At 42.7% G+C, this 12555-nt stretch overlaps 1 protein-coding gene across 1 annotated transcript; it reads left to right on the forward strand.

The window, feature by feature from the left end:
- Positions 1-7078: 7078 nt before the first annotated feature.
- On the forward strand, positions 7079-10519 carry LOC106613997 (hematopoietically-expressed homeobox protein hhex). Its single transcript, XM_014216895.3, has 4 exons — positions 7079-7602; positions 9123-9301; positions 9529-9579; positions 9809-10519. The coding sequence occupies exons 1-4, from the start codon at positions 7239-7241 to the stop codon at positions 10073-10075; spliced, it is 861 nt and encodes a 286-aa protein (XP_014072370.1). The 5' UTR covers positions 7079-7238; the 3' UTR covers positions 10076-10519.
- Positions 10520-12555: the final 2036 nt, after the last annotated feature.

The following is a 12555-nucleotide window of genomic DNA, read 5'->3' on the forward strand; positions in this document are numbered from 1 at the left end:
GGTTGGTAAAAAAGAGCTTGAGCGGAGTCCCCACATCAGTTTTTCGGAGTTGTCACAAGTCCTGCTTTTACTTGGGCAGGAAAATAAAAGTAAGGCATGTGATCCAACTTTAAATATTGTCAGTAAAAGTATGCCTCACTTCTGTCATGAGGAAGTGCTTTGAGAGGCTCGTTAAGGATCATATCACCTCTACCTTACCTGTCACCCTAGACCCACTTCAGTTTGCTTACCGCCCCAATAGATCCACAGACGATGCAATCGCCATCGCATTGTACACTGCCCTAACCCATCTGGACAAGAGGAATACCTATGTAAGAATGTTGTTCATTGACTACAGCTCAGCATTCAACACCATAGTACCCTTCAAGCTCATCATTAAGCTCGGGGCCTTGGGTCTGAACCTCGCCGTGTGCAACTGGGTCCTGGACTTCCTGACGGGCCGCCCCCAGGTGGTGATGGTAGGAAACAGCACCTCTACTTCTCTGATCCTCAACACTGGGGCACCACAAGGGTGCGTTCTCAGCCCGCTCCTGTACTCTCTGTTCACCCATGACTGCGTGGCCATGCACGCATCCAACTCAATCATCAAGTTTGCAGAAGACACAACAGTAGTAGGCCTGATTACCAACAACAGCCTACAGGGAGGAGGTGAGGGCCTTGGCGGAATGGTGCCAGGAAAATAACCTCCCTCTCAACATCAACAAAATTAAGGAGCTGATCGTGGACTTCAGGAGACAGCAGCGGGAGTACATCCCCTGTCCACATCGACACAGTGGAGAGGGTGAAAGGGCTTCAAGTTCCTCGGCGTGCACATCACTGACAATCTGAAATGGTCCGTCCACACAGACAGTGTGGTGAAGAAGGCGCAACAGCGCCTCTTCAACCTCAGGAGGCTGAAGAAATGAGTCTTGGCCCCTAAGACCCTCATTTTTACAGATGCACCATTGAGAGCATCCTGTCAGGCTGTATCACCGCCTGGTATGGCAACTGCACCACCCGTGCTCTCCAGAGGGTGGTGTGGTCTGCCCAACGCATCACCAGGGGCAAACTGCCTGCCCTCCAGGACACTTACAGCTCCCAATGTCACAGGAAGACCAAAAAGATCATCAAGCTGGGACCAAGAGACAGAAAAACAGCTTCTATCTCAAGGCCATCAGACTGTTAAATAGCCATCACTAGCCACCTACCACCCTGTTGCTCAACCCTGCACTTTAGAGGCTGCTGCCCTACAGTATATACATAGACATGGAATCACTGGTCACTTCAATAATGGATTACTAGTCACTTTAATAATGTTTACATACTATTTTACTAATTTAAAATGTATATACTGTTATTCTACTGTGTTTTAGTCAACGCCACTCTGACATTGCTCGTCTTAATATTTATATATTTCTTAATGACATTATTTTACTTTTAGATGTGTGTGTCTTGTTGTGAATTGTTAGATACTACTGCACTGTTGGAGCTGGGAACGCAAGCATTTAGTTAGATATTACTGCACTGTTGGAGCTAGGAACACAAGCATTTAGTTAGATATTACTGCACTGTTGGAGCTAGGAACACAAGCATTTCGCTACATCCGCAATAAAATCTGCTAAATATGTGTATGTGACCAATACAATTAGATTTGATTAGATTTTTAATTATAGATACAGTTCATATGGGTTTTATACCAATTTTCTGTATAAACAGCCTCTACAATATAGCCTCCTCAGTGTCACCAGCGAAGCACCATTACACCTCCTCCTCCATGCTTCACGGTGTGAACCACACATGCAGAGATCATCCATCCACCTACTCTGCGTCTCACAAAGACACTGCAGTTGGAACCAAAAATCACAAATTTGAACTCATCAGACCAAAGGACAGATTTCCACCGGTCTAATGTCCATTGTTCATGTTTCTTGGTCTCTTCTTCTTATTGGTGTCCTTTAGTAGTGGTTTCTTTGCAGCAATTTGACCATGAAGGCCTGATTCACACAGTCTCCTCTGAACAGTTGATGTTGAGATGTGTCTGTTACTTGAACTCTGTGAAGAATTTATTTGGGCTGCAATCTGAGGTGAAGTTAATCTCTAAGGATCTTATCCTCTGCAGCAGAGATAACTCTGGGTCTTCCTTTTCTGTAGCGGTTCTCATGAGAGCCTGTTTCATCAAAGCGCTTGATGGTTTTTGCGACTGCATTTGAAGAAACTTTAAAAGTTCTTGAAATGTTCCTGATTGACTGACCTTCATGTCTTAAAAGTAATGATGGACTGTCGTTTCTCTTTGCTTATTTAAGCTGTTCTTGCCATAATATGGACTTGATCTTTTACCAAATAGGGCTATCTTCTGTATACCACCCCTACCTTGTCACAACACAACTGATTGGCTCAAATGCATTAAGAAGGAAAGAAATTCCACAAATTAACTTTTACCAAGGCACACCTGTTAATTGAAATGCATTCCAGGTGACTACCTCATGAAGCTGGTTGAGAGAATGCCAAGAGTGTGCAAAGCTGTCATCAAGGCAAAGGGTTGGCTACTTTGAAGAATCTCAAATATAAAATACATTTTGATTTGTTTAACACTTTTTTGGTTACGACATGATTCCATATGTGTTATTTCATAGTTTTGATGTCTTCGCTATTATTATACAATGTAGAAAATAGTAAAAAAATCAATTAAAAAAAACTTGAATGAGTAGGTGTGTCTAAACTTTTGACTGGTACTGTACGTTTTTTTTAAAGGCAGTAAATGAGGCTGAATGAATTGTTTCGCTGCCAGACAAGGCTCCGCTGATATCCAGGTGTAGCGGTGGTAAGGATTCACTCCATGGTGCTGAATAGAAAGCTCTGCTGTTGGGACAGCTTTATGTTGGCCCTAACAGTTTGTGGGCACCGTTTGTCACCATTTATAGTGCAATTAATGTATTGTTTAGTGTTGTGTTGTGTAGTGGCTTTGCTGGCATGCATTAAAAAAAAAATGTTGAGTTTGCCATACAAAGATTTACTTGTTAATATCGCCACTGATTCTAGTATTCTAATTCCTAATTCTATGGAAAATACTGTATCTTGAAAACCGGAAACATCCATTTTCAGCCGCTCCCCTCTGGAGAGATTTTGGTTGGCTGAGCCATATTCGAAAAGGAGGAGTTAAGAATCAGGAAATTAATAGAGGAACATATAACGCTTTTCCGCACAGCAGAATATCGACCAATCACGTTCCCGTTATCGGCGGTTGCTAAGCTAATCGTCAAGCAGTCCTTTCTAAAAGTCTGGGTATGACTTTAATAGAAAACCTCCCTATTTTCCTCCAAAGTACGTAATGTCATGATTTCAACGCTTTACGATATTGCAGAGGACAAGTTAAGTTTTAGATAACTGTAATATAAAGCGCTATACAAATTTAAATATATTAGTATTGTTATCTCAAATCCTGGAAAATATTTAATATGTTGAGTTTCCTGTTCACGTAATTTGTGCTCAGGGTGGATTTTTGTTCTAGACTCCTTGAATGAGAGATAAGTTTAAAGGAGAGATGAGTTTTAAAACTTCAACTTTTTCTCTCATTTGCATGGCAAACAAAATGTGTAGAATTGCAGGAAATTAGCTTTAAAATGGCGTACATTTCTCTACATCACCAAGATGAGGTGCCTTTTTTAAAATCCATGTCACGGCCACCATATAAGCCCATTTTTGACCCAGAAAAGAGCTGTTTTTTTGTTTGTTTTGAACTTAGACGGGCTTTTCTCAGTGATTGGTCAACAGTACTACTCCTAGTAGAAGTGGGATCATGACATGTGTGTTGTTGTCATTCAATAAGAGATGACTTGTTTTCATGTACAGTTTTTTAACGCTTCAGAAATAAAATAAAAACTATTCTGCTCTATATATCTATCTTCCTGTAGATGGCAGCCATGTTGCTCCTTCTGTTTAGGTGGTCCATAAATCACACAGGCAGGCAGCACTCAGTGGGGAAAAGTGAAACCATGATAGTCTACCCTATGTGTTTTTTATCTAACTTTTATTTAACTAGGCAAGTCAGTTAAGAACAAAGTATTATTTACAATGACAGCCTACCGGGGAACAGTGGGGTTAACTGCCTTGTTCAGTGGCAGAACGACAGATTTTTACCTTGGCAGCTCGGGGATTCAATCTAGCAACCTTTCAGTTACTGGCCCAACACTCTAACCACTAGACTACCTGCTGGTTACTGGCCCAACGCTCTAACCACTAGGCTACCTGCTGGTTACTGGCCCAACGCTCTAACCACTAGGCTACCTGCTGGTTACTGGCCCAACGCTCTAACCACTAGACTACCTGCTGGTTACTGACCCAACGCTTTAACCACTAGGCTACCTGCCGCCCCTCCGCTCTAACCACTAGGCTACCTGCTGGTTACTGGCCCAACGCTCTAACCACTAGGCTACCTGCTGGTTACTGGCCCAACGCTCTAACCACTAGGCTACCTGCCTCCCCTCCACTCTAACCACTAGGCTACCTGCCTCTAACCACTAGGCTACCTGCTGGTTACTAGTCCAACACTCTAACCACTAGGCTACCTGCTGGCTACTGGCCCAACGCTCTAACCACTAGGCTACCTGCTGGTTACTGGCCCAACGCTCTAACCACTAGGCTACCTGCTGGTTACTGGCCCAACGCTCTAACCACTAGGCTACCTGCTGGTTACTGGCCCAACGCTCTAACCACTAGGCTACCTGCTGGTTACTGGCCCAACGCTCTAACCACTAGGCTACCTACCTCTAACCACTAGGCTACCTGCCTCTCCTCCACTCTAACCACTAGGCTACCTGCCTCCAGACAGCATAAAGCAGGTCGCAAACCATAAGCATTTTAATTGTTGTCCAAAAATCTATGATGTTACTTGGTAACCTGGGGGCAGATAGGCTGCCTACATGTAATTACAGTCTAATCATCATAATGAGTCTTTCATTTTAACACCATGGACCTAATCAGGTGATAACACCGCTAAAGACCCACTTTGTATAATTTGTTGAAAACGAATATCCAACTGTGACACTACAGATTATAGACCTAAAGCCTGTGGCTGCACCATTTTACTTTCTCTCACAAATGACTGGATAAAGTAGCCTAGACGGCCTTTCGGATATTCGTGGGATTAGCTTTAATAATATACCACATATTAAAAAATAGACAGTTGGGGTGTTTGATGATAATTGATTTTTATTTAAAAAAAGCTTTTCTATTAATTGACTCTATTAAATTCAAAACGTGTCTAAAAAAATCGGACATGTGGCGCCAACAATGTCCCTGCTGCTCGACATGAGCCAGCGATAACCCTGCACCCACCCTGCTCCCGCCCTGCACCCGCCCTGCTCCCGCCCTGCACCCGCCCTGCTCCCGCCCTGCACCCGCCCTGCACCCGCCCTGCTCTCGCCCTGCACCCGCCCTGCTCCCGCCCTGCACCCGCCCTGCTCCCGCCCTGCACCCACCCTGCACCCACCCTGCACCAAACCCAGCACCCACCCTGCTCCCACCCTGCACCTACCCTGCACCAAACCCTGCACCCGCCCTGCTCCCACCCTGCACCCGCCCTGCCTCCACCCGCCCTGCACCCACCCTGCACCCACCCTGCTCCCACCCTGCACTGCCCTGCTCTCTGTAATTATCAGCTGTGTGTCCGACAGGAGTCCGGACGCCACTCCGATCAATTCACTGCAATGATTGTCAAAGTCCGAAATATTAGCCATCTAGTGATTTGACTTTCATGTCAGGCTATATGTCTCAGCTTCTCTCATATCAGTGGTTATTCTTTGAGTCTCTTTATCTAAATTACAACGCTAGAAAGTTTCCTCTATTGGAGTGACTCGTTTGTAGAAAAAATCGAATCGGATAATCAGTGGGACTATTGTCAATGGGATTTCAGCTTTGCGGCGGCGCACAATTTGCATCAAAAATAACTGTTAAAGAGTTGAAAAGAGCCGAGTTACAAAACTGCAGCTTCAGTGAATATAGAATACACCCAAATAGCTGCGAAATATTGTACAAATGTTCAAAATACAGGCTAGGGCCTGTTCGTAGTCATAGGCTCTGTTTTTAAACTGGAGAGAGAGCATAGATTACTTATCGTGACTTGAGCACATCAAACTGAAACATTAGAGAAGTTTCTAACGGTATTTATTCATTACTGTTTAACAGAGAAGAGGAAACGATACGGGAATAATCCGATAGAGGCCTATTCAGTTAAGCTATTTAAAACCACTAACATTCATAATAGGCCCACAACACACACACACACAACACTGATATTATACTGACCGTCTATTATAGTGTCTCTCTCTATTGGCTCACTGATACAGGAATCACCCTCAGGATCATTTCAATCATCCAGTTAATCATCCAGTTAATCACCTGTCACCAGACACAGTCGTATTTTACCATCTGTTGTTGCCGTAGTAATAGTAATAGTAGTAATAGTTTGTGATAATGTGCTTCAAATATCCTATCCGAATGATTCAGGCAATATCTCCATTTATAATCCATTATAATTCACTTTTTTACAGATTACAGATTTTTTCTTCTTCTACGTTTTACGCACATGGAAAACCACGTGAATAGTCTATATAATCTAGAAAACCACGTGAATAGTCTATTTAATCTAGAAAACCACGTGAATAGTCTATTGAATCTAGAAAACCACGTGAATAGTCTATTGAATTTAAATCACTTATAAAGAAATGTCTTATTACATGTGTCACACGTCAGGAGATGTTCATACCATCTTTTAAAAAAAACAGAACGTGTACAGGCCTATTTTATTCATGAACATAGACGCTTAAAAGTAAGATAGAGGATCGCCTAATGATTGGATATTATTGAATTATTAAGTGTATTTGGCAAGGGGACCAATCGCTGTGTGTGTGTGTGTGTGTGTGTGTGTGTGTGTGTGTGGTGTGTGTGTGTGTGTGTGTGTGTGTGTGTGTGTGTGTGTGTGTGTGTGTGTGTGTGTGTGTGTGTGTGTGTGTGTGTGTGTGTGTGTGTGTGTGTGTGTGTGTGTGTACCTGCAGGAAGTGTCATGCTCCGTTATCTCCTCCCTCTAACGCTGAGATATGAAGCAGCTTTAACTGGGGGGTCACACTCACCAGCCAACAAACCTCAGCTACTCATGGAGAGAGAGGGAGAAAGAGACGCCTATAGCTTTCCTACACTTCTTCCTTTGACATCAGAAGATAATACAGTTGGATAGAGATATTATTCATTACGGCAAGGTGATCATGCAGTACCAACACAGTGCGCCTTCAGCCATGGGTGTTCCTCTTTACGCGCCGACCCCTATCCAACCCGTCCACCCAACTCCATTCTACATAGAAGATATCCTGGGGAGAAATGACACCATGGCCCAGTCTTCAGCGGTGGTCTCTACGCCAAATCTACCGTCACCGAATTCATCCTTCACCAGTTTGGTCTCTCCGTACCGGACTCCTATCTATGAACCGACACCGATCCACCACCATGCGTTGTCTCACCACGCTGCCCTGACCGCCACGTATGCCTCTGGGGCTTTCGCTAATTCACTGTATCCATTCCACCGCTCTATGGGTGACTATACTCACGCTCTACTCAGCCACGATCCGCTGGGTGAGTTGAACTCATATCAAATCTCTTACTTTTGTTTGGATGATTTTTTTTCGTTAAGATACTTTAATGTTGACAACTACTATATACATCTGTAATAACCCATGTGTAATGTGTAGGCTCAAGATGAAATGTTTGTGCGTGTACTTGATTTTGAAAGTAGATTCTTATTCCCTGCGTACTGCAGGTTTCCATCCTAAAGTGGTAGTATGTTTTAGAGGTAAGAATGTATAAGCATTGTATCATGCTTGAACGTAGTTGATTTACTTCAGGCATCATTTGCCTATACATCATTTGCCTAAATAGATTAAGTTATCTGTTTAATTTGCAAATTGTTAAATCAACGACCTTGAGTTTTTTTGTTTTGTTGTTGTTGCTAAATCCGTTATTGTTTGAAACATCTGATGCATCCTACGACTAAACATGCTCTAAATCACTTGTTATTTCAGCATTAATAAAGTGTCGCCCTGGGGGTGAACTGCCTCTCTGTTCAGCAAGCCTGACCCTTTCCGTTCATACAGGAAGTCTTGAGCTCTCGATAGGGAGTAAATCTGCTTTCAGAAGCTGTTGAATGTTTTCCTGGCGGCCTCCAGCAGCCTCTTCCACCGGGAGTCGTGCGTGATGCTGATTATTTTATCGACATCCTCAATACAGACACATTCAGGAAACACTCGGCTTCTGATAGCCGGGATTCGTTTGTCTGATATTGTTCATTTCCTTTGTGGTGGATGTGACTTTTATGGTTGTTAAAAATAATAATCTAACTGCAAACATGAAATTGGCCTGTGCACTTGACGCAATTTAAAAATCTTTAGGGTGACTTTTGAATTTATTTTTGAATTTCACTATTTTATTCAATTTATTTGATTTATTAAATAATTCAATTTATGCCTATAAGAAAAATCTGGGTTTGATCATTGTGTCACAAAACCAAAATATTTTGGGGGGTATAATGAATCATATCTCTTTTTAATAAAAAGCGATGATTTATTTTTTCCCCTTTTGGAAGATGTGTGTGTATGTATATGTGTGTATTTAAAAAAATATATTTTTTAAAGGATTTAACTATTGTTACGGTTATAGTTAAATGAGATAAGCTGATTAAAACATATCGATTTTAAATAGCATCAATTGCAGTATGTTGATGGAAAGCTCGTTAGTAATGAGATAAAACGGATGAAGTAAAAGCAACAGGAAACACCGGACGGATATTTTGCCATAGTTCTATTCTCTCCACTCAGCTTCAAGTTTCAACTCAAGGCCTCCCTTTAAAAAACGGAGGTTAAACGGATGCCTGCAAAAACGGACAAGAAAGATTACAATAACTGTAAATATTTGCATAGAACCATTTTAGGTCTCTGCTGGAGGAGAAACGAATCAAGTTAACGAAAACTATTTTTGATTTATTTTCACCTTTTTGGAGCTACTTAAAGGTCTAACATTCGTACATAATTCTGCCTCATTTGTATAAAAATATTTTTCAATATTAAATCATTATTTTCTTATTTGTTTTGTCTTCAAAGGTAAACAACTTCTATGGAGTCCGTTCATTCAGCGTCCACTACACAAGAGAAAAGGTGGACAAGTCCGATTCTCCAACGACCAGACAATAGAGTTGGAAAAGAAGTTTGAGACCCAGAAGTACCTTTCACCCCCAGAACGTAAACGACTGGCTAAAATGTTACAACTGAGTGAACGACAGGTCAGCAGTATGTTTTACATCCAGTATCTTATTCATGTCAGGTTACCTTCGGTAAATCACTTGGGTTTTATCCGTTTTATCCGTTATCATCAATTACATTTTTTTTTTAAAGACATTTCGTTTAACTGATTTCCACATAGGCCTATAGTTTTAGGTAAATGATCTGACATAAAATCTAGCAGCGTAACATTTTTAAAACATTTCTCTCGTTGACATTGTTTTTCCAGGTGAAGACGTGGTTCCAAAATCGAAGAGCCAAGTGGAGGCGACTGAAGCAGGTATGAATAAATTAGGACTGTGTTTTAATGTACTTTTCGATTAAAACTGTCAATTATGAATAGAGTAAAGGCTATTTATATCTAATTTCAAGCAACAACAAAAAAAATACATTTATTATAGATTTCGTGCTTGAGTAGCCTGTGCGTAAAATTCATGCACAATGGCAACGGTATACCCAATGTGAAATGTACGTTGTGGCTGATTGGTCACTGTTGTTATTTCCCCCAGGAAAACCCTACTGGCAGTAAGACAGATCTGGAGGACGAGAGCACCGGGAGAAACAGCGAGGAGAGACCGGAGTCCGGTGTGAACCTCAGTCCGGGCCGGGATCAGAGATGTAAGGCTACAGAGATGACGCACACTCACAGTCGGTTACAGTGTTCCACATCATCGCCTCTATCACAAGGACAAATAGAGTCAGACATTTCAGATGATACAGACCAAGAGTTGGACATAGAGGACGACATGGAGTTCCCACTGAATCCACCGATATGAGATCATCAGATCGCTGTTTACAGGCCAATCTGGATGTTTTCCCACTGGGTGACTGACGGTCCGGGAAGAGGACCAAAAGCCCGTCAGTAAACACTGTCGTAGCATCTTTCTGGGACATAGATTTGTGTTTTTTTTTTGTATATAATTACCTGTATATTTTGTGATGTTGTTTTATTAATGTCATTATGAGTTAAAAAAATAAATATTAATTGAGAAAAACAATGAGCGTCGGAACGGTTAGGCCGTTAAACGACATGTTTTGCTCAAACCTCACTGGACGTAAACATTTCACGGTATTCCGCTCATGTGACATATTTGATTTGATTTGAAGGTAGCCTCGTACCGGTTAAAAACACGAATGGAAGTATGTGAAAGTAGTTTAGTGCCATTTATATTTTGTCAAATATTGGTACAAATATTAAAATAAAATCCCGATCTTTCTTATACCTCTCAGATACGCTTTAAAACAAACTTCCTTTAGATATTTTATTTTTTGTTGTTGTTGACTAAATCAAAAAGCTAAATGATTCTTGGTATGACAATCTTAAAACAATTCCATATGTTAGTTTAGTAGAACCCTTGGCATAGACTCTTAATTAAGCTAGCGATATCTGGCCTGCATCTCACTGTACCACATCCGTGTCTGTGGTGGAAGGTGGCTGAGCTACAGGGTTTGGTAGATGGGATGCAGTTTATGTCAGAATTGACTTTTCGTAGCAGGTGTGTTTGTCAGACCATGATGTGACGTATTTTCTCGGGAAAATGTCTGCAGAGTCTAAACAGTTTTGTTTTGATCTACCACACCCACAACACTGTCTGAAGGTAACCCAGCACTGACTGTCTGAAGGTAACCCAGCACTGACTGTCTGAAGGTAACCCAGTACTGGCTGTCTGAAGGTAACCCAGTACTGACTGTCTGAAGGTAACCCAGTACTGGCTGTCTGAAGGTAACCCAGTACTGACTGTCTGAAGGTAACCCAGTACTGGCTGTCTGAAGGTAACCCAGTACTGACTGTCTGAAGGTAACCCAGTACTGACTGTCTGAAGGTAACCCAGTACAGGCTGTCTGAAGGTGACCCAGTACAGGCTGTCTGAAGGTGACCCAGTACAGGCTGTCTGAAGGTAACCCAGTACAGGCTGTCTGAAGGTAACCCAGTACTGACTGTCTGAAGGTAACCCAGTACTGACTGTCTGAAGGTGACCCAGTACTGACTGTCTGAAGGTAACCCAGTACTGACTGTCTGAAGGTAACCCAGTACTGGCTGTCTGAAGGTAACCCAGTACAGACTGTCTGAAGGTGACCCAGTACAGGCTGTCTGAAGGTAACCCAGTACAGGCTGTCTGAAGGTAACCCAGTACAGGCTGTCTGAAGGTAACCCAGTACAGGCTGTCTGAAGGTGACCCAGTACAGGCTGTCTGAAGGTGACCCAGTACAGACTGTCTGAAGGTAACCCAGTACTGACTGTCTGAAGGTGACCCAGTACTGACTGTCTGAAGGTAACCCAGTACTGACTGTCTGAAGGTAACCCAGTACTGGCTGTCTGAAGGTAACCCAGTACAGACTGTCTGAAGGTGACCCAGTACAGGCTGTCTGAAGGTAACCCAGTACATGCTGTCTGAAGGTAACCCAGTACTGACTGTCTGAAGGTAACCCAGTACTGACTGTCTGAAGGTAACCCAGTAATGACTGTCTGAAGGTAACCCAGAACTGACTGTCTGAAGGTAACCCAGTACTGGCTGTCTGAAGGTAACCCAATACTGACTGTCTGAAGGTAACCCAGTACTGGCTGTCTGAAGGTAACCCAGTACTGGCTGTCTGAAGGTAACCCAGTACTGGCTGTCTGAAGGTAACCCAGTACTGGCTGTCTGAAGGTAACCCAGTACTGGCTGTCTGAAGGTAACTCAGTACTGGCTGTCTGAAGGTAACTCAGTACTGGCTGTCTGAAGGTAACTCAGTACTGGCTGTCTGAAGGTAACCCAGTACTGGCTGTCTGAAGGTAACCCAGTACTGGCTGTCTGAAGGTAACCCAGTACTGGCTGTCTGAAGGTGACCCAGTACTGGCTGTCTGAAGGTGACCCAGTACTGACTGTCTGAAGATGACCCAGTACTGGCTGTCTGAAGGTGACCCAGTACTGACTGTCTGAAGGTGACCCAGTACTGACTGTCTGAAGGTGACCCAGTACTGACTGTCTGAAGGTGACCCAGTACTGACTGTCTGAAGGTAACCCAGTACTGGGCCGGAAAATGAATGGAAGTGAATAGGTCATTTCCACATCAAAGGGTCATTCCACTGTAAAACAATTATAAATAAATCCTGAGCTTTCTTACAGCGCTCAGATATAAGACAGACACCTCGAAACATACTTTAAAAAAAAAATGAAATGTTGTTGACTAGCTGTTTGACCATGTTTAGACACATCTCAGAATGTCCTCTCCTTTCGGGTGTCGTTAAAAAGGTCCTTGTTCGTTTGTTGAATTT

Source organism: Salmo salar, chromosome 01, assembly GCF_965601325.2.
Source record: "Salmo salar chromosome 01, fSalSal1, whole genome shotgun sequence".
In the NCBI taxonomy this organism is placed as follows: Eukaryota; Metazoa; Chordata; class Actinopteri; order Salmoniformes; family Salmonidae; genus Salmo; species Salmo salar.

Coding starts and splice junctions, on each gene's coding strand:
- LOC106613997 (XM_014216895.3), top strand. CDS start 7,239: ATGCAGTACCAACACAGTGCGCCTTCAGCCATGGGTGTTCCTCTTTAC. Junction 9,302..9,528: donor TACAACTGAGTGAACGACAG/GTCAGCAGTATG, acceptor TTGTTTTTCCAG/GTGAAGACGTGGTTCCAAAA. Junction 9,580..9,808: donor AGTGGAGGCGACTGAAGCAG/GTATGAATAAAT, acceptor TATTTCCCCCAG/GAAAACCCTACTGGCAGTAA.